The 25,588-nt window shown below is 36.6% G+C and overlaps 1 protein-coding gene across 5 annotated transcripts in view; it reads right to left on the minus strand.

Moving 5' to 3' along the window:
* The window catches only part of WRN (WRN RecQ like helicase), a 148,550-nt gene that overhangs the window by 48,518 nt on the left and 74,444 nt on the right, over nt 1-25,588 (minus strand). For all 5 annotated transcript variants that reach the window (XR_008377355.1, XM_053578458.1, XM_053578459.1 and 2 more), the window contains 2 exons: nt 8,893-9,080; nt 4,804-4,978 (listed from right to left, as the gene is read on the minus strand). Coding sequence is in view for 4 of the 5 variants with exons in the window: in XM_053578458.1 (XP_053434433.1) it covers nt 4,804-4,978; nt 8,893-9,080 (363 nt within the window). In the remaining variant the exon portion in view is untranslated. The remainder of the gene's footprint in view (nt 1-4,803; nt 4,979-8,892; nt 9,081-25,588) is intronic.

A 25,588-nucleotide genomic window follows, 5' to 3' on the forward strand; every position in this document is an offset into this window, starting at 1 on the left:
CTTCTGTATTATTACGAAGTTTCAGATTTCCTTACCTGATTGCAGAGTATCTTAATATTTTCTAGCATCATTCTAAGATGCAAGATTCTCATTAAAGATGGTAAAATGAAACATTATCTCTACATCTTTAAGAGGATAAAACTTGAGGAATGCTTACATGTATGAATGTTATGCCATAAGATTTGAATGACTATGGAAAATTTTAGAGAAGAATTAGTGATAAATACACAGAAAACTAAACAAAAAATATTAACAATAAAATAAAAAGGCAAGAAAAACATCCATAATATAAACAACATGGCTTAGAGATAAGAAGCATTTACAAAATAGTAACTGTATAAATCTTGTACATTGATCTAACCAAAATTATGACATAAACACACTGGGAGGAAAGGTAATTAGAAATGCATAGACAGGCTGGGCACGATGGCTCGTCCAAGTACTTTGGAAGGCCAAGGCTGGAGGAATTCTAGGAATTCAAGACCAACCTAGGCAACAGAGCAAGATCCCATTTCTAAAAATAAACATAAAAAAATTAGCCAGACATCTCAGCACATGCCTATAATCCCAGCTACTTGGGAAGCTGATGCATGAATCTGAGGTTACAGTGAGCTATGATCACAGCCCTGTACTCTACCCTCGGCAAGAGAGACCTTGTCTCTATTTTAACAAAAAGATAAAAGATAAAAAAAAAAACACAAACAGGGTGAGAAAAGGGGCAATAAAGGATGTAAAAGGAAGCTAAACTTCATCTTTTATGGAGGATAGTCAATAGATAATGTCTATAGCAAATACATAAATAAGCAAAGTATGGCAAGATAGAATGATAAACACCAAAAGAATCGGCTAAAGACTTGGGCGTGGGAAAGAGAAGTGGGAAAGCTTGAGAAGCTGAAGCTTTTCATTTTAAGTACAGAAGAACTGTTTGTATGTATGACTCATAAAAATTAAAGTGCCTTTTTTTTTTTTTTTACAAGACGTACTACAATGGACCAAGAGTATGAAAGGAAAGAAAAAGAAAGAACAACAAAAGGAAGAAAGCAAGGGAGGGCTCGGCGCCTGTGGCTCAAGTGGTTAATGCGCCAGCCACATACACCGGAGCTGGTGGGTTCAAATCCCGGGCCCACCAAACAACGACAGCTGCAAGCAAAAAATAGCTGGGCATTGTGGTGGGTGCCTGTGGTCCCAGCTGCTTGGGAGGTGGAGGCAGGAGAATCGCTTAAGCCCAGGAATTTGAAGTTGCTGTGAGCTGTGATGTCACAGCACTCTACCGAGTGTGACACCTTAAGGCTCTGTTACAAATAAATAAATAAATAAATAAAAATAAAAAAAGAAAGCAAGGAAGGGAAGGAAGAAAATGCTGAACAAGTTAAATATGAGAAAAGTGAGGAAAAAATTAATATAAGAATGAATATAATACTAAGTAAAGGCTTTGGTAAGACTAGGCAATTTTGCTATATTTAAGAGAATAAGCAACACAAAAATAATTTTAATTTTCATCACATTAGTTTTAGAGGACATTAACCTATGCTACAGATATGATTTTCAAAATATCACTATAAACTTACAGGTGTAAAGATATTTTATCAAGGCAGTGCCCATGGCTCAGTGGGTATGGCACCAGCTACATACACTGAGGCTGGAGGGTTGGCCAGCTAAAGCAACAATGACAACTGCAACAATAACAAAAATAGCCAGGAATTGTGGCAGGCACCTGTAGTCCCAGCTACTTGGAAGGCTGAGGCAAGAGGATCACTTGAGCCCAAGAGTTGAGGTTGCTGTGAGCTGTGACGCCACTGCACTCTACCGAGAGCGACATAGTGAGACTCTGTCTCCAAAAAAAAAGATAATTTATCAAATAATTTACTCACACCTCAAAAGGAAAGGAAAGAATTCAAAGCAATTTGAAGGCAAATGAAACACAAAAGGATACAGAACTAAAAGTTTAGACTAAAATCAAGAATGGTCACAGACTACAAACGCAAATCTACATCCAAATGTGATAGGAGAGTGAATGTCTAGAATTCTGTATATTTACGCATTCAATAGGCACTCAATAAATACTTAATGGCAATTAATCAATTCCAAGAGCCCCAAACTATTCTACACAGATGGTGAGATATATTTTCCCTATCAGGAGAAAGCGAGAACCATCAATACAAGTGAAGCTCCTAAATTGTTTATTATGGCAAAGAAGGAGCATATTGGGCCAGTTATAAAATAAAACAGAACAGCTGATGTCAGCCTAAGGTCACACAATCAATTTATTTTCATAATGTGGATCAAAATTTGAAACATCTTGCCACAGAAAAGGAAGATATAGCAGTGCATGATAAAAACCATGTTGGCAAGATAGAATGATAAACACCAAATACACATACATACACACACAGGGCGCCAAAAAATGTATACATATTTTAAGAAAGGAAAAAAACTGGCCAGGCATGGAGGCTCACACCTGTAATCCTAGCTTTTGGGGGAAAAGGGGGAGAGGTGGTACCAGGCAGATGGATTGCTGAGCTCTAGCGTTCAAGACCAGCCTAAGCAAGAGAGTCTTGACTTAAAAAATATATATATCTGGGTTATTGTGATAGGCACCTCCAGTCCCAGCTGTTTGGGAAGCTGAAGCAAGAGGACTGCTCGAGCCCAAGAGTTTGAGGTTGTTGTGAGCTACGATACCATGGCACTCTACCCAAGGCAACAGAGTGAGACTGTTTCAGAAAAAAAAGAAAGGAAAAAAAGTATTAAAATTATATTACTAAATTTATACTGATAACAAAAGATGAATACAAGTCACATTTGAACACCTCTTTTTTTTTTTTTTTTTTTTGTGGTTTATTTTTGGCCGGGACTGGGTTTGAACCCGCCACCTCCGGCATATGGGACCGGCGCCCTACTCCTTGAGCCACAGGCGCCGCCCCACATTTGAACACCTCTTATAATTGCAGAAGCCAAATGTGACTTGTGTTCATCTTTTGTTACTGGTATACATTGAGTATTACAATTTTAATACAGTGTTTCCCTTTCTTAAAATACGTGTATATATTTTTGGTACCCTCTGTATCCTCTTCTAAAAATTAGGTATAATTAATGATCACCATGAGGTTTTTTTAAGCCATATTTCAAAACATTAATGTTTTCATGAAGCTGTGTTTTAGTAGGACGATAAGAGGCAGAGTAACTGTACATATCCTGTACATTGATCTAACCAAAATTATGATATAAACATACTCCTGGTCCATTTATATTCTTGGTCCATTGTAGTACATGGACAAAGTCTGTACTCTGTCATGTCCCTGGGAGATGTTTTAGTCTAAATTAGTAATTACTGAGACATCTAGACAGAAGAAACCATTGGTAAGTTAATGGCCTGAAGATTAATCACCAAGTTTCTGTAGTAGCAGCTAATAAATTTTATGTGCCAATTTTCAAGCCACTGAGATAACAGATAAAAATATAAACATTCAAGAATATGGAAAAGATTTCTCAACAGTTGTGACAGACATTTCTAACTTAGTAAAGAAGAGAAAGATTAGATGCTTTCAGGCAGGTATGCATTACAGCATGACTATGCATAGTGAACTTTGTAGACAGTACATACGAATATTGGCTTGGGGAGGTAATAACTAGATGTCATAGAGGGGAAACAGATGACCTATTGGACAGAAAATGCCAGAACTGAAATTAAGTTCATCTCTTGACAGAAGGGTATTCCACAGGCTTACATGTAGAGACAGAGTGTGGATGAGCTCGACAGTGTAAAGTTGTTGATTTAAAACTACTCAATTCTCTTTCATTTAAATCCTCCCACATATTCTCTATGACATCCACTGAACCTGCCCAATCATCACAGGAATCTCAGATGTCGTAGTTCACAGTAACTTGATTCACATCCTTCCCTTCTGTAATTTCTCTCCTTCAAATCAATCCTACTTAGTGCTGGCAGTCTAATTTTTCTATAGTACCATTATCTTGCTCAAAAAAAATCAGAGAAGTACATCATGAGGGTTTTCAAACTATTCTGTGTCACTCAAAAGATACTAAGAGACCTGTAAGGACTATCTTAGAAATTTAGAGGCTCTTGGACACTGATTTCTCACCCATCAACTTCAACCAGAATTATTATACTTTAATCTGTTTTACTATTAAATATGATTTCATGGAAATTTAAAATTCTACAGTTAAAGTAATCTGGAAAAACTAGAATTATATGAATTACACCAAGCTAAGGCTGCCTCTTTGCAAGTTTCAAAGCTGTCTGGCCAACTGACCCATTCAAAGTTTTCCCTGAGTCTCCGACAGTTCCTCCCGCCTCTAGATCATGGCTCTGTGCCATTCCCACTACCCACTCTCTTTCCCTCCAGCCATTACCAACCAATCAGAACTTCTTATGCCCAGTATACATTCTTATATCAAAGTATCTTTGTATACCCTAGTCCTTCTTCCTAAAATTCTATAACCAATTCCTTTTCCCTCATTACTCACTGGCCTGACACAGTTGACAAACTTCTATTCACATATTCAGACTCTCTCCTGGATCACCCCTTTCACAGAGCTACCCTGAGCTGGTACTCCCTCCACACCTCTAAGCACTGGGTGCAGACTGACATTTATACGAATCTGTAGCAATTTATTCACATCCCTATCTCCCACATTACCCAATGAGTCCCTTTATCAGAGGGACTGCTTCATGCTCAACACAAAGTATAAAGACCAGGTAAATAACCTTTTGGGGAATATCTATTTCCACCTATGACTTTTTGTTCCATGGGGAACAGAAAGTAATGATGATCGATCACACACCTGAATTTCATCTCTCATGAACCTGTGATGAATCTCTTTCCTCGCACTAATACTCATGCCTGCATGGTATGTTCCACAGGATAAACTCAGTTTCATAAGTTCAGCTGTAACTTGTTCTGTCATTTTTCTGGAAGGACAATAGATGATAGTTGGACCTTCAAATTCCCATTTAGAACTGAAGAAAAAGAACAAAAGAATAAACACATATATTACACATATGCTTGAGAACAGCTGGGCTTTATCTTATTTAATTTTTCCTCTGTAATTTCTAAATAACAGACTAAAAGGAAAAAGCATATCAAAAATAATGCTATATTTAAATGCATGAAAATTTAAACCATTATGGAGAATCACATGTGGAAATGAACTGTGGTAAGACCTAGAGAAACTCAGTTTTGTTTCAAATTAAAGCTAAAGCCAGAAACAAGTTTATTTGTTTAGCTGAAACCTTGATTAAAACTTATAAACTATTGACACAAATACTTCAAGGAATACAATGCAGTAGATTAACGATTAGTCTTACTTTACATGAGGTAAATAAACATGTACATAGGATTATGCATAAAATGTTACATTGCTCTTATTCTGTCTTGTAAACATGAGTGTCTGTGTTTACTAAAAAGCGCTTTCATATAATATTGAATATTTATACAGAAAGTGATATGTATTAGAATGTCTATTGTAGAAACTTGTGCTTATTAAAAGTGTTAAAACTTCTACATTCTATTTCCATGAAACATTTATTCAATGCCTCAAAATATTCAAAATTTATATAAATGCATTCACTTATGGTGGCAATCGATAAAAAAGACTACTATTTTAGATTTAGGAAAAATTTTTCTTTTTAAATTTTAAATGCAATAAATAAATAAATTCTAAATGCATATACCCTGTAATCCAATTTCAATTTTAGGATTCTGCTTTACAAAGATACTTCCATATCTTCTGAAAGTTACATATATGCCATAAAACTATAATAGTAAAAAATATATATAAATGTTCATCATTATGTACATTCATAGTATGGAATATTAAGCAAATATTTAAAAAAGTAAACATTATACAAGATTATAAAACCTTTTTTTTCCTTCTTTGTTTAAGACAGAGTTTCACACTGTCGCCCTGGGTAGAGTGCTGTGGCATCAGCCTAGCTCACAGCAACCTCAAACTCTTGGGCTCAAGTGAGCCATCCTCTTGCCTCAGCCTCCCAAGTAGCTGAGACTACAGGCGCCCACCACAATGCCCAGCTAATTTTTCTATTTTTAGTAGAAAATACTAAATACCTCATATCACTCTTGTTCAGGCTAGTCTTCAACTCCTGAGCTCAGGCAATCCAACCACTTCAGCCTCTCAGAATTTATAAAACCTTTAATAAATAAGGATTATGGCCAAAGCCACTGAAAACTTAACAGAGAAAAAAGGGCAATAACTTCACTGCAAGAGTCTTATTGAATATTATCCTCAAAGCAATTTTTGATAGTAACCAAATGGGTTCCAATATCAAAAATGTATAGTAAATAACTTAATGGAGTAAGGGGAAAAAAGACAATCTTTTTGTCTTTAAGGATACACAAATCTCATTAAAAACACATTTTCAATGATGCCATGGCACTCTTCCCAGGGAGACAGAGTGAGACTGTGCCTCAAAAATAAATAAAGAAAGAAGCAACCAACCAAATGTTTTCAAAGATCAAAAAAACTGCTCATCGAAACCTAGATATTCTCTACGTTAAGGCCCTAGTTTAAGAAAGCACAATATATGTATGGAAAGATAGAAAAGATACTTCAAATCAGGAACTGTATTAAAGGGCTGCAGCATTAGGCAGGTTGAGAACCAGTGCTTTAAATGAAAGGAGAAAATGGCATAAGAAATAGACACAGTATTCCGTATAAACGTAACAGCAACAAAATCTAGGAGTTTGTTGTTATTACATCTACAAAGTAATAGAGTCAGAGAAAATAAGTCTGTATTTTAGCCAAATGCTAAACTATCAACAGTGATTATGAGGAATGGGACTGGAAGGCTAAAGTACTTTTCAATTACATGCATCTGTACTATCACGTGCATCTACTGAAACCTTGATGAAAACTTATAAACTACTGATACAAATATTTTGGGGAATGTGATGCACTACACTAACAATTAGTCTTAACTGATGTAAGCGATTACACAGGCGTATGCATAAAGTTTGTTACACCGTTCTTATTCTTTCTTGTTATCATAAAGTTGAGTTTCTAAAAACTGTTAATTTCCTCAGAACAATTTTCCAAAGGGGGTTAAAATTCTATCCTCAAATATCTAAACACTAAATTAGACAAAAGAAGCTGTTATCTAATTTAAATATATGATGAATACAGAAACAGAATAAGGTTAGTTTAAGAGGTCTATCTCTGCATTAAAAAGAATGGGAATACTGGTAAACAAATGGCAGAATTAAAGGAAGGGAAGAAATTGGAAATAAAAGACAACACTCTAAAGCCTTAATTACCCTCCACCTCATTATCATTAAAAGGAAAGTTTCTATTTGCCAAAAATCTATAGAAAATATTCGGACTCTCCATGGTTCCCTGCTATCATAGCTCTTCTTGGAGGACTGAGAATGAGTAAAAACCTTTCTTAATCTGCTTTTAGAAAATTTCATATAAAATATCAAAATCTTAGATGGTCTTGAACGTTAGATTTAGGAGCCTTTATTCCACTGGAAAGAGTTTCAGAAACATACTCCAAGATTTGGTAATGTGTTTTCAGATAATAAACTGAAAGCTGTGCATAGAATGCAAGGAGGAACACTAAGGACAGAGTTCCGTCAGGAGAGGTTATAATAATCTGGGCTAAAAGGTTACAAAGACCTCAATTAGCAGAGGGAACATGAAAGACAGTGAGAAGAAAACATTGCATAAGACATAGAGAAGGACAGAGTCAGAAAACAGGAGAACACAATGCCACAAAACAAAAACAAGGCGGTGAACTGTTTCTAAAGAAGAGGGCTGTTACAAGGGGGAAATGAGCTTGCGGCCAACACAGACTAGCAGTGCGAAAGACAAGGAGCAGATCGCGATCTGACTGTGCAGACTCCAGCCTGAGACAACACCCTTCAAGAAGACTTTTTTCCTTTGGATGAAACGGATGAGAAACACAGTTAAGTACTCACTTCAGAGAGACCAGGAGAGGCGCCAGAACACTCAGAATATATTCTTGACATTCTTGTTTTACTCTCAACATAAGACAACTAAGCCAGTAGCAAAGCCCACAAACAAACTGATTCTGATTCCTTAGGGTCGTCCTCAAGAATAATCAGAAGATTTCCTTAACCTAGGATAAATGGCTCTTCTTTTAATCCCCTTCTTAATAGGAACACACTAATAATGCACTTTAAGTTCTATTTGCCTAGATTTGTTTTGTGTTTATATTGACAGGAGAAACATTATTTTAATATATTCTGACTAAAAACCACATTTCATAACATGAAAATTATAATCCTTTCACTGAGCAGACAGATCGTGGAGTAAGGCTTAGAAAAGCTTCTTAGCATAGATACACATATAGATGCCTTTAAACAATAGAAAAAAAAATACTACTGATAGTTTCTTCATCAGTAAAGTGAAAATAAAATGTAGCTTACTGAGCAGTTATGTGGATTAAACTTCACTTATATAAAGCACTTAAAACAGTCCTTGAAAATTGATACAGGCTCCAACATGTTTATAGGATGACCTTGTCTAAACTTCCCAAGAATGAAGTTAGTCATGTAATGAGTGAACTAGGTAAAATTGAGATGCAAGACTCATTTTATGTTTATTATGTTAATTAAAAGTATATGTCTTGTTCAAGCAACAGAAGTTATAATTTATGAATTACAGATTAAAAACAAGGCATAATATACCTTCTACAGGAGCTGCTTTAGATATGGAAAATATTAGAAAAATTAATTTCTGCCTTCAGAAAGAGACATTTTCCTTAGTCACTGAATTAATCATATAATACCACAATTAACCTGAAGTATGTTAAACATACATTAGAAGGAAATAGCAAATAAAAATATTAAAAAGGAAATTATTACTCATATTCATCAACAACTGAATCCTTACCTTGTCTTTCTGACAAGAAATTGTTTCAGATCTTGAAAAATATTCCCTGTCCTTCGTATAACTTCTAAATACAGGTTTGGTCGATCAAAATTAGTACAGGTAATTTGAGGATTTCTCAGATTTAAGGAACGTACAATGTCTTCCCGGATTGAAGAACTTGCAGTAGCAGTGAGTGCAACAACTGGGACCTGAATGAAGCAAAAATGATTCTTCAAAAAGGAGAGAACTCATTAATTCCCAACATTCCCTCTTCTTTCCTACAAAGAGACTGTTAAGACAACTACAGGAATTAGATACAGTGTCAAAAAACAACTTTAAGATTCTTTCCCCAAAAAAGAAATAAAACTTCCTACTTATTTCTTAGCCTTCTGAATTGGCTTTTTAAAAAAAGTAATTTCAGTGAAACACTAAATCTATATGGTTCCCAAATGCAATTTACCTTGTCTTACTAAATTAAGTCTACTTATTAGCTATCTACTTCTCCAATTATTTTTAACATTTACTACATTTATAATAGTATGGATATAAGCAGATGACATACAATGTAATTTTTTCTTTATGTGTCTTTCATAAATAATAAGCCCTTCAATTCCTTGAAAATCTAACTATATACAACTGGTTTTTACTTTTTGTCTCCCATATTAAATGTATAGGTTTAGATTTCACAACTCTAGAAGCTAAGCTCCCAATGACCTGGACAACCTCACTCTGGTTTTACTAAATTAATCAGTGACATACTATGTGTTAAGAAATACTATATATGAAACATGATACTTTTTTTTTAGTTTACTGTTGGAGATTCATTGAGGGTACAAGAAACCAGGTTATACTGATTGCATTTGTTAGGTAAAGACCCTCTTACAACCCTGTCTTGCCCCCAAAAGGTGTGGCACACACCAATACCCAACCCTCCTTCCTCCTTCCCACTCTCTGCTCTTCCTTTCCCCACCCCACCCTCCTCCTTTCTCTCTCTGCTCTCCCCTACCCCATTGTGTCATTAATTGTCTTTAATTGTCCTCATATCAAAATTGAGTACATAGGATTCATGCTTCTCCATTCTTGTGATGCTTTACTAAGAATAATGTCTTCCACGTCCATCCAGGTTAATACAAATGCTGTAAAGTCTCCATTTTTTTTTAATGTCTGAATAGTATTCCATAGAGTACATATACCACAGCTTATTAATCCATTCCTGGGTTGGTGGGCATTTAGGCTGTTTGCACATTTTGGTGATTGTAAATTGAGCTGCAATAAACAGTCTAGTACAAGTGTCCTTATAACAAAAGGATTTTTCCTCCTTCTGGACAGATGCCCAATAATGGTATTGCAGGATCAAATGGGAGGTCTAGCCTGAGTTCTTTGAGGTTTCTACGTACTTCCTTCCAAAAAGGTTGTACTAGTTTGTAGTCCAACCAGCAGTGTAAAAGTGTTCCCTTCTCTCCACATCCACGCCAGCATCTGCAGTTTTGAGATTTTGTGATGTGGCCCATTCTCACTGGGGTTAGATGGTATTTCAGGGTGGTTTTGATTTGCTTTTCTCTAATAAATAGGGATGATGAGCATTTCTTCATATGTTTGTTAGCCATTCGTCTGTCTTCTTTAGAGAAGGTTCTATTCATGCCTCTTGCCCATTGATATATCGGACTGTTGGCTTTTCTCATGTGGATTCAGTTCTCTATAGATCCTAGTTATCAACCTTTTGCCTGATTCAAAATATGCAAATATCCTTTCCCATTGTGTAGGTTGTCTCTTTGCTTTAGTTATTGTCTCCTTAGCTGTACAGAAGCTTTTCGGGTTAATTAAGTCCCATTTGTTTATTTTTGTTGCTGTTGCAATTGCCACGGCAGTCTTCTTCATGAACTCGTTCCCTAGGACGATATCTTCCCATATTTTTCCTATGCTTTCTTTCAGGACTTTTATTGTTTCATGCCTTAAATTTAAGTCCTTTATCCATCTTGAATCAATTTTTGCAATTTTTGACTAGGGCTGGGTTAGAACCCACCACCTCTGGCATATGGGGTCGGCTCCCAATTTTTGTGAGTGGAGAAAGGTGTGGGTCCAGTTTCAGTCTTTTACATGTGGATATCGAGTTCTCCCAGCACCATTTACTGAATAGGGAGTCTTTCCCCCGAGGTATGTTCTTGTTTGGTTTATCGAAGATTAGGTGGTTGTAAGATGTTAGTTTCATTTCCTGGTTTTCTATTCAATTCCAAATGTCTATGTCTCTATTTTTGTGCCAGTACCATGCTGTCTTGACCACTATGGCTTTGTAGTACAGCCTAAAATCTGGTATAATGATGCCCCCAGCTTTGTTTTTATTGCTAAGAACTGCCTAAGTTATACTGGATTTTTTCTGGTTCCATACAAAACATAAAATCACTTTTTCCAAATCTCAAAAATACAATGTTGGTATCTTAATAGGGATGGCATTGAACAGGTAGATTGCTTTGGAAAGTATAGACATTTTAACAATGTTGGTTCTTCCCATCCATGAGCATGGTATGTTCTTCCATTTGTTAATATCCTCTGCTATTTCCTTTCTGAGGATTTCATAATTTTCTTTATAGAGGAAATAGAGGAATATCCTAGGTATTTCATTTTCTTTGAAACTACGGTGAAGGGAGTTGTGTCCTTACTTAGCCTCTCATCTTGACTATTATTGGCGTATACAAAGGCAACTGATTTGTGGACACTGATTTTATATCCTGAGACATGACTGTAGTTTTTGATGACTTCCAGGAGCCTTGTGGTTGAGTCTTTGGGGTTCTCTAAGTATAAGATCATGTCGTCAGCAAAGAGGGAGAGTTTGACCTCCTCTGCTCCCATTTGGATTCCCTTTATTTCCTTGCCTTGCCTAACTGTATTGGCCAGAACTTCCAGCACTATGTTGAAAAGTAATGGTGATAGAGGACAACCTTGTCTAGTTCCAGTTCTAAGAGGAAAAGCTTTCAGTTTTACTCCATTCAGTAAAATATTAGCTGTGGGTTTGTCATGGATAGCTTTGATCAGTTTCAGAAATGTGCCACCTATGTCTATACTCTTCAGTGTTCTAATTAGAAAAGGATGCTGGATTTTATCAAATGCTTTTTCTGCATCTATTAAGAGGATCATATGGTCGTTGTTTTTGCTTCTATTAATATGGTGGATAACATTTATGGACTTGCATATGTTAAACCAGTCTTGCATCCCTGGGATGAAACCTACTTGATCATGATGGATGACTTTTTTGATGATAAGCTGTAATCTATTGGCTAGCGTTTTCTTGAGAATTTTTGCATCTATATTCCTAAGTAAAATTGGTCTGAAATTCTCCTTCTCTCTTTTCCTGGCTTTGGTATCAGGGTGATGTTTGCTTCGTAGAATGTTTTGGGGAAGATTCCTTCCTCCTCAATTTTTCGGAATAATTTCTGCAGTACGGGAATAAGCTCTTCCTTGAAGGTTTGATAGAATTCTAGTGTGAAGCCATCTGGAACAGGGCATTTTTTTGTTGGAATATTTTTTATTGTTTCTTTGATCTCAGTGCTTGAAAATTGATCTGTTCAGGAGCTCTATTTCTTCCTAAGTCTAGGGAGAGGGTGTGATTCCAAATACTGATCCATTTCCTTCACATTGTCAAATTTCTGGGCATAGAGTTTCTCATAGTATTCAGAGATGATCTTTTGTATATCTGTGGCATCACTTGTAATTTCCCATTTATCATTTCTGATTGAGGTTACTAGAGATTTTACTTTTCTATTTCTAGTAAGTCTGGCCAAAGGTTTACCTATTTTATTTATTTTTTTCAAAAAACCAACTCCTTCTTTCATTAAGTTTTCTGAATGATTCTTTTGTTTTCAATTTCATTGATCTCTGATTTAATTTTGGATATTTCTTTTCTTTTGCTTTTCTTTTCTTTCTCTTTTTCTAGACTTAGATTGTTCTTCTTTTTCCAAATCCATAAGATGGCTTGTGAGTTTGTTGATGCGCTCTCTTTCTGTTTTTCGAATGTAGGCATCTAAAGGGATAAATTTTCCTCTCAAAACTGCTTTTGTAGTATCCTATAGGTTTTAGTAGCGTGGGTCTTCATTGTTATGCTCAAGGAAGTTAGAAATTTCCTCTTTTACTTCTTCCTGCACCCAACTGTCATTCAACAGAAGGTTGTTTAATTTCCATGCCTTTGTCTGGGGTTGAACATTTTTCTAGGAGTTGAGTTCCACCATTAGTGCCTTGTGGTCTGAGAAGATACAAGGTCAAATTTCAATTCTTTTGATTCTCTTGAGGTTTGCTTTGTGTCCTAGGATGTGATCAATTTTGGAGAATGTTCCATGGAGTGATGAGAAGAATGTATATTCTTTATCTTTGGGGTGGAGTGTTCTATACACATCAAGCACAGTTGTTCTAGGGTCTCATTTAAAAACTCCCTTATATCTTTGTTAAATTTCTGTTTTCTGTTTAGAGGATCTGTCCAGCTCGGTAAGAGGAGCATTAAAGTCCCCTGTTATTATAGTATTATAGGATATCATATTGCTCAGACTGAGTAAGATCTGTTTCAAGAATCTGGGAGCATTTAAATTGGGTGCATAAATATTTAAAATTGAAACGTCTTCTTGTTGTATTTTTCCCTTGACCAATATAAAGTGACCGTCTTTGTCTTTTTTGACTTTAGTTGCTTTAAATCCACATGTATCTAAACATAAGATTGCAACTTCTGAATTCCATTTGCCTGAAAAATTGTCTTCCAACCCTTAAGTCAGAGTTTTGTCTTTTGAAGCTAGGTGTTTCCTGCAGACAGCAAATGGATGGCTTTTTTAATCCAGTGAACCAATCTATGCCTCTTCAGTGGGGAATTCAAGCCATTAACATTTATTGAGATAATTGGTAAGTGTGGTTGTGTTCTATACATCTTATTTTGTGAGATTCCATTGCTTAGTTTTATCTTTTGCATCAGTATGAAGTTGGGTTCTATTCTTTAATTTCTGAGTTCTTACTTTGCTGTTGATCCATTGTGATGGTCAGTATGTAGAACAGGTTGAAGTAATTCCTGTAGAGCTGCTCTTGTTGTGGCGAATTTCCTCAGTGTTTGTATATCAGTAAATGATTTGATTTCTCTGTCAATTTTAAAGCTTAGCTTAGCAGGATATAAAATTCTGGGCTAGAAATTGTTCTGTTTAAGTAGATTAAAGATAGATGACCGTTGTCTTTTTCCTTGGAATGTTTCATTAGAGAAGTCTGCAGTCACCCTGATGGATTTGCCCCTGTAGGTCAACTGGTGCTTACTCCTGGCAGCTTAAAGAATCTTTTCTTTTGTCTTGACTTTGGACAGGTTCATCACAATGTGTCTTGGAGATGCACAGCTAGAATTGAGGCGACCTGAGGTCCGATTCTAAAGCAGTGTGTCAGAATCTTTTGTGATATTTGGGAAATTTTCATTTATAATATTCTCTAGAATGGCTTCCATTCCCCTGGGGCATTTTTCTTACCCTTCTGGGATACCTATCACTCATATGTTTGAATGCTTCATAAAGTCCCATAATTCTGTCAGTGAACATTCTGCTTTCTCTCTCTTCTTTTCTGCCTCTTTAACTATCTGAGTTATCTCAAGAGCTTTGTCCTCTACCTCAGAGATTCCTTCTTCTGCATGGTCTAATCTGTTGTTGATACTTTCTATTGCATCTTTCAGTTCCCTAATTGACTGCTTCAGTTCCTTCAGCTCTGCTATATCCTTTCTATATTCTTCACATCATTCATCTCTTATTTGATTTTGTTTTTGGATTTCTTTTTGGTTACTGTCCACTTTATCAGCAGTTTCCTTCATTGTTTCCAACATTTCCTTCATTGTTTTCATTGTGTATTCTAAATTCCCTTTCTGTCATTTCTAACATTTCTTTATAGGTGGAATCCTCTGCAATAGCTACTTCATAGACCCTTGTGGGGTTTGCTCTGGACTGGTTTTTCATGTTGCCTGTAGTTTTCTGCTGATTCTTCCTCATGAGTGATTTCTTTATCTGTTTTCTTGCCCTAATTTTCCTTTCACTTCCTCTTGATCTTTAAGTTGCTGTGCCTCTGGACTAGGGTTTCAATGAGTCCTTTTGGTACAGGACCAGAAGGATGAGAAGATTCAACAGCAAAATGAAAAAGAGAAAGGAGAGGGGGTAAAAGGGAATATTGACAAAAGGAAGAGAGGCACAAAAAGGGAGACAGGAACCCAACAGTAAAAACCCCAAACCTCTGGGGATGCCGGGTTGGGTGGTTCCCTTGAGGTCAGCAATTTTTTGCTAGCTTGTTTGGACACAGTGCCCCACCTCCACCAAGTAGAGAGGAAAGACAAAAATGCTATAAATCAAACCAAAACAAGCAAACAGAGAACTTTACAGGATAAAATTGTGGGAAAAAGCAAATAATAGGGGTAGAAACACTAGCAAAAATGAACTTCTAATTGTTGAAAAAGGCAACAATGGGAAATTATATTTAAACTAGAAAAATGAAAGAATAGAAAGAAAAAAAGAAAAGAAAAATCTATAGGGAAAATGTTGAAATTAAAAAAAAAAACAAAAACAAAAACAAAGCAGTATATATATCTTGCTGGATATTGTCTGGGCAACAGGTGATCTTCCGGGTATGAAATGTTAATCACAATTTTGATATGGCTGAGATGGAGACTGGAGGCCACTTGCCAGAGATGGAGACTAGAGGCCTCTGCTGATTTCTCAAACCCCGCAGGGTGGAGAGTGTAAATCTCTCCTCAGCCCACTTAAAAGGCACTTTAAACTGCTAACCTTGGCTAAGCAGAAGCTTTCCCAGGAAAGCCCCTGTCGCTGGGATCACTCCTGAAGTGGGTATTCACTTACCCTGCGTGCCAAAACTGGTCTCACTCTGCCCCTGAGGGCTAAGGCTGTAAGGCGTCTCAGTCCCTGCCTTTAGGCTGCTCAGTCACTAGATTACACGCTCCCACCTGATCCTTGCTCTGCGACCCTGAGGGCAGAGCTTGCAGGGGCACTTCTCCCACAATGGCTCTGTGCAGCCCACAGCCAAACACTATTAGCTCAGTCCAGCTCAGTGGCTCAGTCTGGTGCCCTAGACAATGCTTAAAGTCCTCTGCACTCTTGCCCAAGTTCCTCCACGGTAGTTCAACTGAGTCCCAAGTCCAAAAAAAACAAAGCCGCTCACAGGTAAAGCCTTTCCAGTTTGCAATCTCACTGCTGCTGTACTTACAGCTGCCGGTGGGATTAGACTGAACAAACACACGCAACCACTTGCCAGTTCTCCACTGCTTTTGTCCTCCTCATGGGGTCCAGAAGTCTCACACTGACTCCCTGTATCCTCAAAGGGATGTGTATGGGCAGATCCCAGCAGCCAGAGATGCCTGGAGTCTTCTCTCCTCAGACTCCGAAACATATATTATTAATTGATTCCTTAAACAACCAAGTAATGTTCTATTTTCAGTCTAGTAAAAAGTTATTGACTGTATTAGCAGACAAAGCAGGAGGCACACTGGGTATCAGGAAAAACGTGAATATGTCATCTTTCAAAAATTCTAAGGCAGGATAACAACATACCTCTCATGAAAACAGACCTATTATTTTTCTTCCTATTATAATAAGAAGTTACATTTCCTTATGTTATTATTTCATAATCAGAAAAAAATACTTTCTTAAAGTTGTTTCTAAGTCATTAGCTGTTCCAATACCAAGAATAAAACTTTCTTTAAAAATACTCTTTTTTGGCCCATTATAGATATACCAGAAAAAATATCCTTACAAACAGCTCTTTGGATACACTGCATCTACCTCACAAACCAGCTTAAATAATTACCTTGTAAGTAAATTAAAAATGTATGTGCATTTGCCAGTTTGAAAGAAGCCAATTATTTAGACTGACTGAAAATTAAAACAAGATATAATTTATCAAAAATTGTTATCCACTCTTACAATCAAAATAGCTTTACTGAATTAAAAATCATTTCAGAACTCACGTAAAAAAAATTAAGTTTGAAGGTAATTGTTGAAAAAAAATAAATCAAAACCAAATCAACCAGATAATTGGTCTCATTTTTACATTCTTTACCCTTAAATTTTATAAAATTTTTTTAAAAGGTAAAATTCATTGATCTTTGGTTTACAATTAGTTATCCGAATTTAGAGCACTTGCCTGACATCTTAGAGCCAGTTTATAAAGAGGTTAGTTTTTCTAATCGAGTTCTAACACAGACATGTTAATATAAAAGTATTAATAAATGTAAGCTAAAAATAAGGGAAGTTTAAAAATTGGAAGTTCACAGGATATGTACATTGTTAGCCTCACAAAAAAGTATTTTCACCAATTTAAGTGTTTTAATCAAACACTTTATAAATACACTAAAAAAAGATTTCACTGCATATGCAGATGAAAACAGAAGTTTTTAGGGTTTCTGCACATGTGAAAAGACAGGTATGTTTTAAGCAATATAATGTATAAGTGGATAGGCAATGCATTTATAAAAATAAAGACATGAGCTGAAAACAGGATATATCTTCAATACGTTAACATGAAAATAAAGCCAAAGAACAGCACTGTGGTGAAAAAAATCTGCCTTGGAATCAGACTGCTTGAGCTCAAATCCTACCTTGTAGATGTGAGACTTCGGGCTCTGTATTTAACTCTCTAAACTTTAGTTTACTCATCCATAAAATGGCTACAATAACAGCACCAATCTCATAAAGCTGTTCTGAGGATAAAACATGTAAACTGCACAATGTAACGTTTGGCATGTAGTAAGCATTCAGAAAGTTTCAAGTATTACTGATATTGTTATTGCAACAATTGAAAAGAATTCTACACAAGAACTCCAGCGACACAGGAACTACTCCCAGCTTTGCTGCTAACTTCGGCAAGGACTCATCTGTTCCCCAAAATCTGAGATTTAGAGGGCTAAGTGATCTGCTAGACCCACCAACATAAAACCTCCCATTTTGCTACTAGCAACTTGTTATTCCATAACCTGCTAGTGATGAAAATCACTTTAAAATCACTTTTGCCTCAACATTCTACAATAGTTCAGAATATTGCTTCTACAATTAGAAAACAGAATATATCAAAATTAAAGAAACAATTTTTTTTGTATTTTCAAAACTGTATTAGGTATCACCAAATAAAGTAAATAACTCTTAAGTTAGAGTGCAAAATGAAAGCACCTTATTGTTTCACAGGTGAAAAAACAAGAAACACCACAAACACATCCACATTTTAAATAGTTGTGTGGTGGGTAAATACTATTTATAAACATTTTCAACAGAAAAATGATTTATAAATCAATTTACAGATTTACAGATCAAAAAAATCAGTGTTTAGTACTAACTTTAACTATAAACAACACAATGTTTTCTCCAAAAAGCAGGGAGCAGAAGACATAGATGTTGAAGCAAAAACAGAACAGAAGACAGTTTTTTTCTTTTTAGTTGTTTATAGTTAAACGAATTTTTACTTAAGCAATGAACAGAATCCTTTCTCTTAGAAGTATGTGGCATTTATGACATTAAAATGTATAAGATTTATAAAGCTTGAAAATAACATGCAGGCAGATTATGAAAAGGTGAACTGCACATCCTCGTTAGCTGAGATGCTTCCAGTTTATACTTGAGGTCACAGCATAATTATTAATAGCCTAAACCATTTAATTTTCAGAAGCAAACTGGTTTGAATGATAAATTACACCACCACCTAGTTATATCAAGTTCTTAACTCACAAAAGTTATTATTTTCTAAGTTGGTAGGTCACAGGTACCCAGTTTTATTAAAACAAACAACCAAATATAAATTAATCTGATGACTATAAACACTGGAAGATCTTAGTCACATACTTCAATGGTGAAGCACCCACAGTTGAAAGAACTGTAACTATTCCACTTTATCTAAACTTCGGTCATGTTGCCAATTCTCACTCTGCACTTCATAACATCACACACACACTTCTTTCATTCATTCACTCATTCCAAATAGTTACTGAGTGTCTACTATGGAATAATCTTTGTGACGGGTATGGGGAGTGGGGGAGGGAAGTAATGGAAAGAAACAACATGTCTCATGGACTTCACAATTCCTCTTATTAGAATTTTATAGACTTTTAGGAACAATGCGGAGCTTTCTACCTGGCTGCTCTTTCTCAAGACTCTGTCTGATTCCCTCCAAATCTTTGTTCTAAATGGCTCAGTGATCTCTGCTATTTTTGAAACTACTAAAATAACATACTGTGAAACATTCCAGGTTTACACCATTTGTCCTAGTGTAGTTGAAATTAGAAGGAAAAAAAAAAGCACCAGAAACAGTGAGAATAATGGCAACACTACAACCACCAGGTGGCATTTCTCATCACTTAGCTAAGAAAGAAGATGCTTGAAAATACCAGGGAAAAAAGATCTCGGTCAGTGCTTGACAAACACCTGCCATGGAGGCTTGACAGAAGGAATATGCTTTACTAATCACAGTAAGAAATGAAAATGATCAAATGACTCCATAGCCAGACATAATAGAGGATTTCATTCGATCCAAAAAGTATTTAAGAACAGTATAAAACAGTTTAAACTCCTTTAGCAAAATCCTTCTAGAATCAAAGGCCTAGGAAAGGATTACAGAAAGCAATCTTCTTACTTTCTAAAAGCTTACTAAATTAATGGAAATCGGTCTTCCAGGGGCACTGTACCCAGTAACTTTCCCCATAGAAATCCCTTGGACTGCTTTTATATGGAAAGATTATTTGTACCACACCATATACCATATGTTGTTTGGTACTCTTTCTTCTACTTTTATAGGTGTAAATCTAAATTCTTCTATTGGACTATGAGCTATTTGAGAGTAGAAACTATGTTTTATACCTCTTTCAAATCATTTGCTTCAGAAACTAGCACAGATAACTATTTCTTACCCCACTTCACCACTCACTACCTGTGTGGCAAAATATTGATTCTTAGTTTTCTCATCAGAATTTATTCATTCATTCACTCAATAATTCATTGAGTACCCACTATGAATGAGGTACTATAAATCAAACAATCAAAAATCCCTCTCACAAAGAATATTCTAGTGAGGATTCAAAGATGGACAAAATATAACTAAATGGTGATAGTGCTATAAAAAAAATAGCAAAAGTATATGAGGAATGTTGAATGTTGGGAAGAGGAGATAAATTTGATGTTTCCAATATGGTAGCCCAGGAGGCCTAACGGAGAAAGCAAAGACCTGAGAGAAAAAAGGGAGGACACAAGATAAATGACCTGGTGAGACGCCCTCAGGGAGAGGGACAGCAGCAAAGCCCTGACCCTGGAGCATGTCTTGAATGTCTGAAGAATATCAAGGAGGGCAGTGTGGCTAGAACCCAAAGAAAGAGCAGGGCAAGGTCAAAGACAAAACAGAAGACCGTATCATATAAGGCTTGGTAAGACACTGCAGGGCCTTTTGCCTTTATTCAGTGTGAAATGGCACACTGATAGAGGGTTTTGAACAGATGACCTGATCTGACTTACTCACAGAAGTACTGCTCTCAATGCTGTGTTGAAATAGACTAAAGGAGAGAAAGAAGGAGAGCAAGAGGTGTAACAGGCAAGTGAAAGGAGACAGTGGTGTGAACCAGAGAAAGGCAGGAATCAAGAGATAAGTGATTAGATTCTGAATATAGTGTGAAGATTTCATGACACTTCCTTGCTGTTTAAATATGTGATGTAGCATAAGAGAAAGAGAAGAGTTCCAAGCTTTTGGCCAATGGAATTGCTATTAAACAAAATGGGAGCAGATCTGGAGTGGAGAGATTATCCAGAAATCTAGGATATCTGTTAGGCATCTAAGTAGAGAAGTGTTGAGTAGGCAATTATTATAGAGCAGAATCTATGTAAGTTGAGGGGCTACACACACACACACACACACACATTCTATAAAATGACTAAAACAAAAAGTAGTGGAAATACCAAATGCTGGCAGAGAAGCAGAAAAACTGAATCACTTGTGCACTGCTGGTATCAGCCCAAGATGGAGACAAAATTAGGAAAGTCTCAGTATATAGCTGGTATTTAAAACTCTATGTTGGTTGAAATGACCAAGGAAGGAAGTACAAAGGAAAGAGAATAGGTCCAAAGACTCAAATTTCAGATATGCCAACATTACAAGGGCAGGGAGAAAAGAAACAGAGGAGGCTGAGAACAAAGAGACAGTAAGGAAACAAGAAAGCCAGGGGCATGTGCTATTCATCTGACCAGTGACGAGCTGTTTCAAGGAAAAGCAACGTGAAAATATTAACCGCTACTTCTTTGAACCAAGATTTTTAAAAAATCAAACAAAGACCAATCCCATAGCCAGAGCTCAATTCAGAGTATAGTTTGATTTTCCTTCACTATAAACATGCTAACCGGTGCATTTAAATATTTTGTTGGTATGTTTTATTTTAATATCTAATCCAACCAAATCTTTAGGAGAAAGGCTAACAAAAAGAAAATATATTTAAGATCCACTCAATTTGCTATCTATAGGCAAGATAAATGAACAAGGAAATTGAACTAGACATTGTACCAAAAGAGTAAGAAACAATTCCAACACTTTTTCTGAGTACATGTTGCCTCGCTACTACAGGAAAACTTAAACAAAAGCCAACATTGTTCATTCATTCAAGATTAATACAGCATGCCAACAAACCACAAACAGACCCACACAAATATACTCAAATTATTTTCTACAAAGGGGCAAAACCAATTTAATAGAAGAAGGATAGCCTTTTCAATGAATGGTCTGGGGTAATTGAACATGTATGGAGAAACCAATGAAACCTGACCTAAACCTAACACCTTATACAAAATTTAACTCAAAATGGATGAAAGACCAAATGTAAAACACAAAACTATAAAAATTTTAGGAAAAAAAAACACAGGAAAAATAATCAGGTTCTAGAGCCAACTGAAGAGCACAATTCATAAAAGAAAAAACCTGACAAACTGAATTTCATCAGAATTTTATAACAGTTACTTGGCGAAAGACCTGTGAAAAAGATGAAAAAACAAACTGCAAACTGGAAGAAAATGTTTACAGACCACGCGTCTGACCAAGATCGCATTATCTACCACGTAGGGTTTTCTGGTCTAGTTTTAAGAGTTTTAAAAACAAGCACTCTAGGCTCGACGCCCGTAACACAGTGGTTATGGTGCCAGCCATATACACTAAGGCTGGTGGCTTCGAACTCAGCCCAGGCCTGCTACACAACAATGACAATAATAACAAAAAAAAGTAGCTAGGCATTGTGGCAGGTGCCTGTCGTCCTAGCTACTTGGGAGACTGAGGCAATAGAATCACTTAAGCCCAAGAGTTTGAGGTTGCTGTGAGCTGTGACACCATCGCACTCTACTGTGGGCAACATAGTGAGACTCTGCCTTGAAAAAAAAAAAGTACTCCAGTTAAATCAGGCATTTCACCAAGGAGGCAAATTAGCACATGAAAAGATGTTCACATCATTAGCCATTAGAGAAATGTACCTTATAAACATGAGATACCCCTTGACACCTACCAAAATGGCTGAAAATAACACAGCCAACAACGAACAGTGGCAAGAATGAGAATAAACTAGAACACCTGCATGTTCCCAGTGAGAATGTATCACAAAATAGTACAGCCACTCTGGAAAACACTTTAAAAGTTCCTTAAAACTAACCATCCACTGACCACAGAACCCAGCAACTACACTCCCAGAGAAATGAAAATTACATTTACAGCTCGTTCAACACGTACCCATCTAAAGACCTTCCAACGGTACACAAATTTTCATACCATCTTTATTCATAAGAGCCAAAAACTAACGTCTCCAATTGTTGAATGGTTAAACGGTATTCCATACCATGGAATCCTATACAGCGATAAAAACAGGAAAACTCCTGAAATACCGTCATGCATCACTTAACATTTCAGTCAACAACTGACAGTAGTCCCAAAAGATTATAATAGAGGTGAACAATGTCTACTGCTTGATGATGCCTTTAACCTCACACATCTGTGGGGATGTACACAAACCTACTGTGCCTCAAGATGCCAGTCATATAAAAGTATGGGACATAAAATTATATATAGTACATAATACTTGACAATGATAATAAATGACTATGTTACAGGAGTATGTATTTACTACACTATACCTTTTTATCATTATTTTACAATGTATTCTTTCTACTTTTTTCTTTTAAAGTTAGCCAGGCAAGGTGGCTGACACCTGTAATCATAGCACTCTGAGAGGCCAAGGCAGGAGGACCACGTGAAGCCAGGAGTTAAAGTCCAGCCTAGGCAAGAGCGAGACCTTGTCCCTACAAGAAAATTTAAAAATGAGCCAAGTATGGCGGCACACCTATAGCTCCAACTTGGGAGGCTAAAGCATGATGATGGTATTGTATTCTAGCCTGGGCAACACAACGAGACCTTGTCTCAAAAAGAAAAAAAAAAAGAAAACATTAACTATAAAACAGCGTCAGGCAGGTCCTTCAGGAGGCATTCAGAAGAAGGCACTGCTATTGTAGGAGGTGACAACCCCATGTACACTGTTGCCCCTGGAGACCTCGTCAGACAAGGTGTGGAGGAAAAAGACAGTGATATTCAATGATGTTGGTAATCCTGACCCCTAAAAGCTAACGTGTTTCTGTCTCAGTTTTTAATAAAAAGTTCAAAAAGTAAAAAATATTTTAAAAAGGCTTACAGAATAAGGATATAAAGAAAGTATTTTTATACAGCTGTACAATATGTTTGTGTTTTAAGCTGTCATTACAAAAGAGTCAAAATTTTTTTAAAGTTTATAAAGTAGGCTCGGCACCCGTAGCTCAGTGAGTAGGGTGCTAGCCACATACACCAAGGCTACGGGTTCAAGCCTGGCCCGGGCCTACTAAACAATGACAACTGCAACCAAAAAATAGCTGGACATTGTGGCAAGCGCCTGTAGTCCCAGGTACTTGGGAGGCTGAGGCAAGAGAATCACTTGAGCCCCAGAGTTTGAGGTTTCTGTGAGCTGTGATGCCATAGCACTCTACCAAGGGTGACATAGTGAGACTTTGTCTCAAAAAAAAAATTTTTTTTATAAAGTAAAACAATTATAATAAGCTATGGCTAATTTATTATTGAAGAAAATTATTTTTTATAAATTCGGGGTAGCCTAAGTGTAGAGTATTTGTTAAATCTATAGTAGTTCACAGTAGGCCTTCACACTAACTGACTCACCCAGAGCGACTTCCAGTGCTGCAAAGTCCACTGATGGTAAGTGTCCTATACAGGTGTACCTTTCTTTATCTTTCATACTGTAAATGGCTCTATGAACAGATTTCAATGACATATATATACCTTTTTATAATCCTCTCCCTGAACTACTTGACCTCTGAGTTATCTCCCAGAAATGGTGAATTTTCTGCAACACAAAGGAGCTAAGGTTCTGAAGGCCCCTGGCCAGGCTTCCTGACAAGATTCACCACCCTGCCCCCACCAGACAAGACTTCCTCCTGTTGTATTAAAATATTCCTTTCTTCCTGGGCCACCTTCATTGTCTCAATAACCGGGTCTCTGCACAATAAGCAACCGGACCTATGCTGAAACTCCCGTGCAGTTTTGACAAAAATACCATATGTTTTCTGTACCTTTTCTGTGTTTGGATATACAAATACTTGTCATTGTGTTACAGCTGTCTACCATATTCAATACACAAACATGCTAAACACATTTGTAGCCTAGAAGCAACAGGTGGGATGTTCAACAACCTTTTTTTCTTCTGCCAAACATTGGAAGAGTAGTTGGGTCACACGTTAAATACACAAACACTAACAAAAGCTCATTAAAAAAAGATCCATGCATTCTTTTCCTGGTATCTGATACCACAGATGAGCAAAAAAGGTCTTCATAAAATCAGCATGCGTCTTCACCAGCAGTGGGTTGAACACCCCTGGGCTATATCATCTAGGTTTTGTAAGTACACTCTACAATCTTCACACGAAGACACAGTCACCCAATAGCACCCTGCTCAGAATGTAGCCCCTTGTTAAGCAACACATGAATGTACACATCTACTTGGACAGAGCTCTCAAGGGAACTATGCTGAGTGAAAATATTAATACCAAGAGGTGACACACTATATGATTCTACTTACATAACATTCTTGAAATTATAAAACTGTAGAGATGGAGACCAGGTCAGTGGTGCCAGGGGACTGGGGGTGGAAGATAGTGGCTGTGGCTGTAAAACGATACCTCCAGGGAGTCTTGTACAGTTTGGTATCTTGATTACAGTGGAAGTTACATAACAGATATAATTTTATAGAACAACACACACACATACAAATGAATGCCTATAATACTGGCGAAATGAGAGTAAACTCTGGATGTTGCACAAATGGCGCATGTCTTGTCTAGTTTCGATATTGTACTACAGTCATGCAAGATGTTTCCCTTGGGAAACTGGGTGAAAGGTACACAAGACAACTCTGCATGTTTTTTATAACTTCCTATGAACCTATAATTTTCAAAATAGAAAATAAAAGTGCTAATAGTGTGAGTTTTCAAGCCATTCACGTTAAGTATCCCATTCATGCAGAACATTCATGTAAAAATTTGCTATTCTTCACAATTAAGGAAGAAAGGGGAATTCTAAAATAATACTAGAAACTTTAATAAATCCCCCTTTAAAATGGTTCAATTTTTAGGTTTTTAATTATGATGCAAAAAGAGTAACCATGGTTTCAGAGCAT

The sequence above is a fragment of the Nycticebus coucang genome, chromosome 24 (assembly GCF_027406575.1).
Source record: "Nycticebus coucang isolate mNycCou1 chromosome 24, mNycCou1.pri, whole genome shotgun sequence".
NCBI classification, from domain to species: Eukaryota; Metazoa; Chordata; class Mammalia; order Primates; family Lorisidae; genus Nycticebus; species Nycticebus coucang.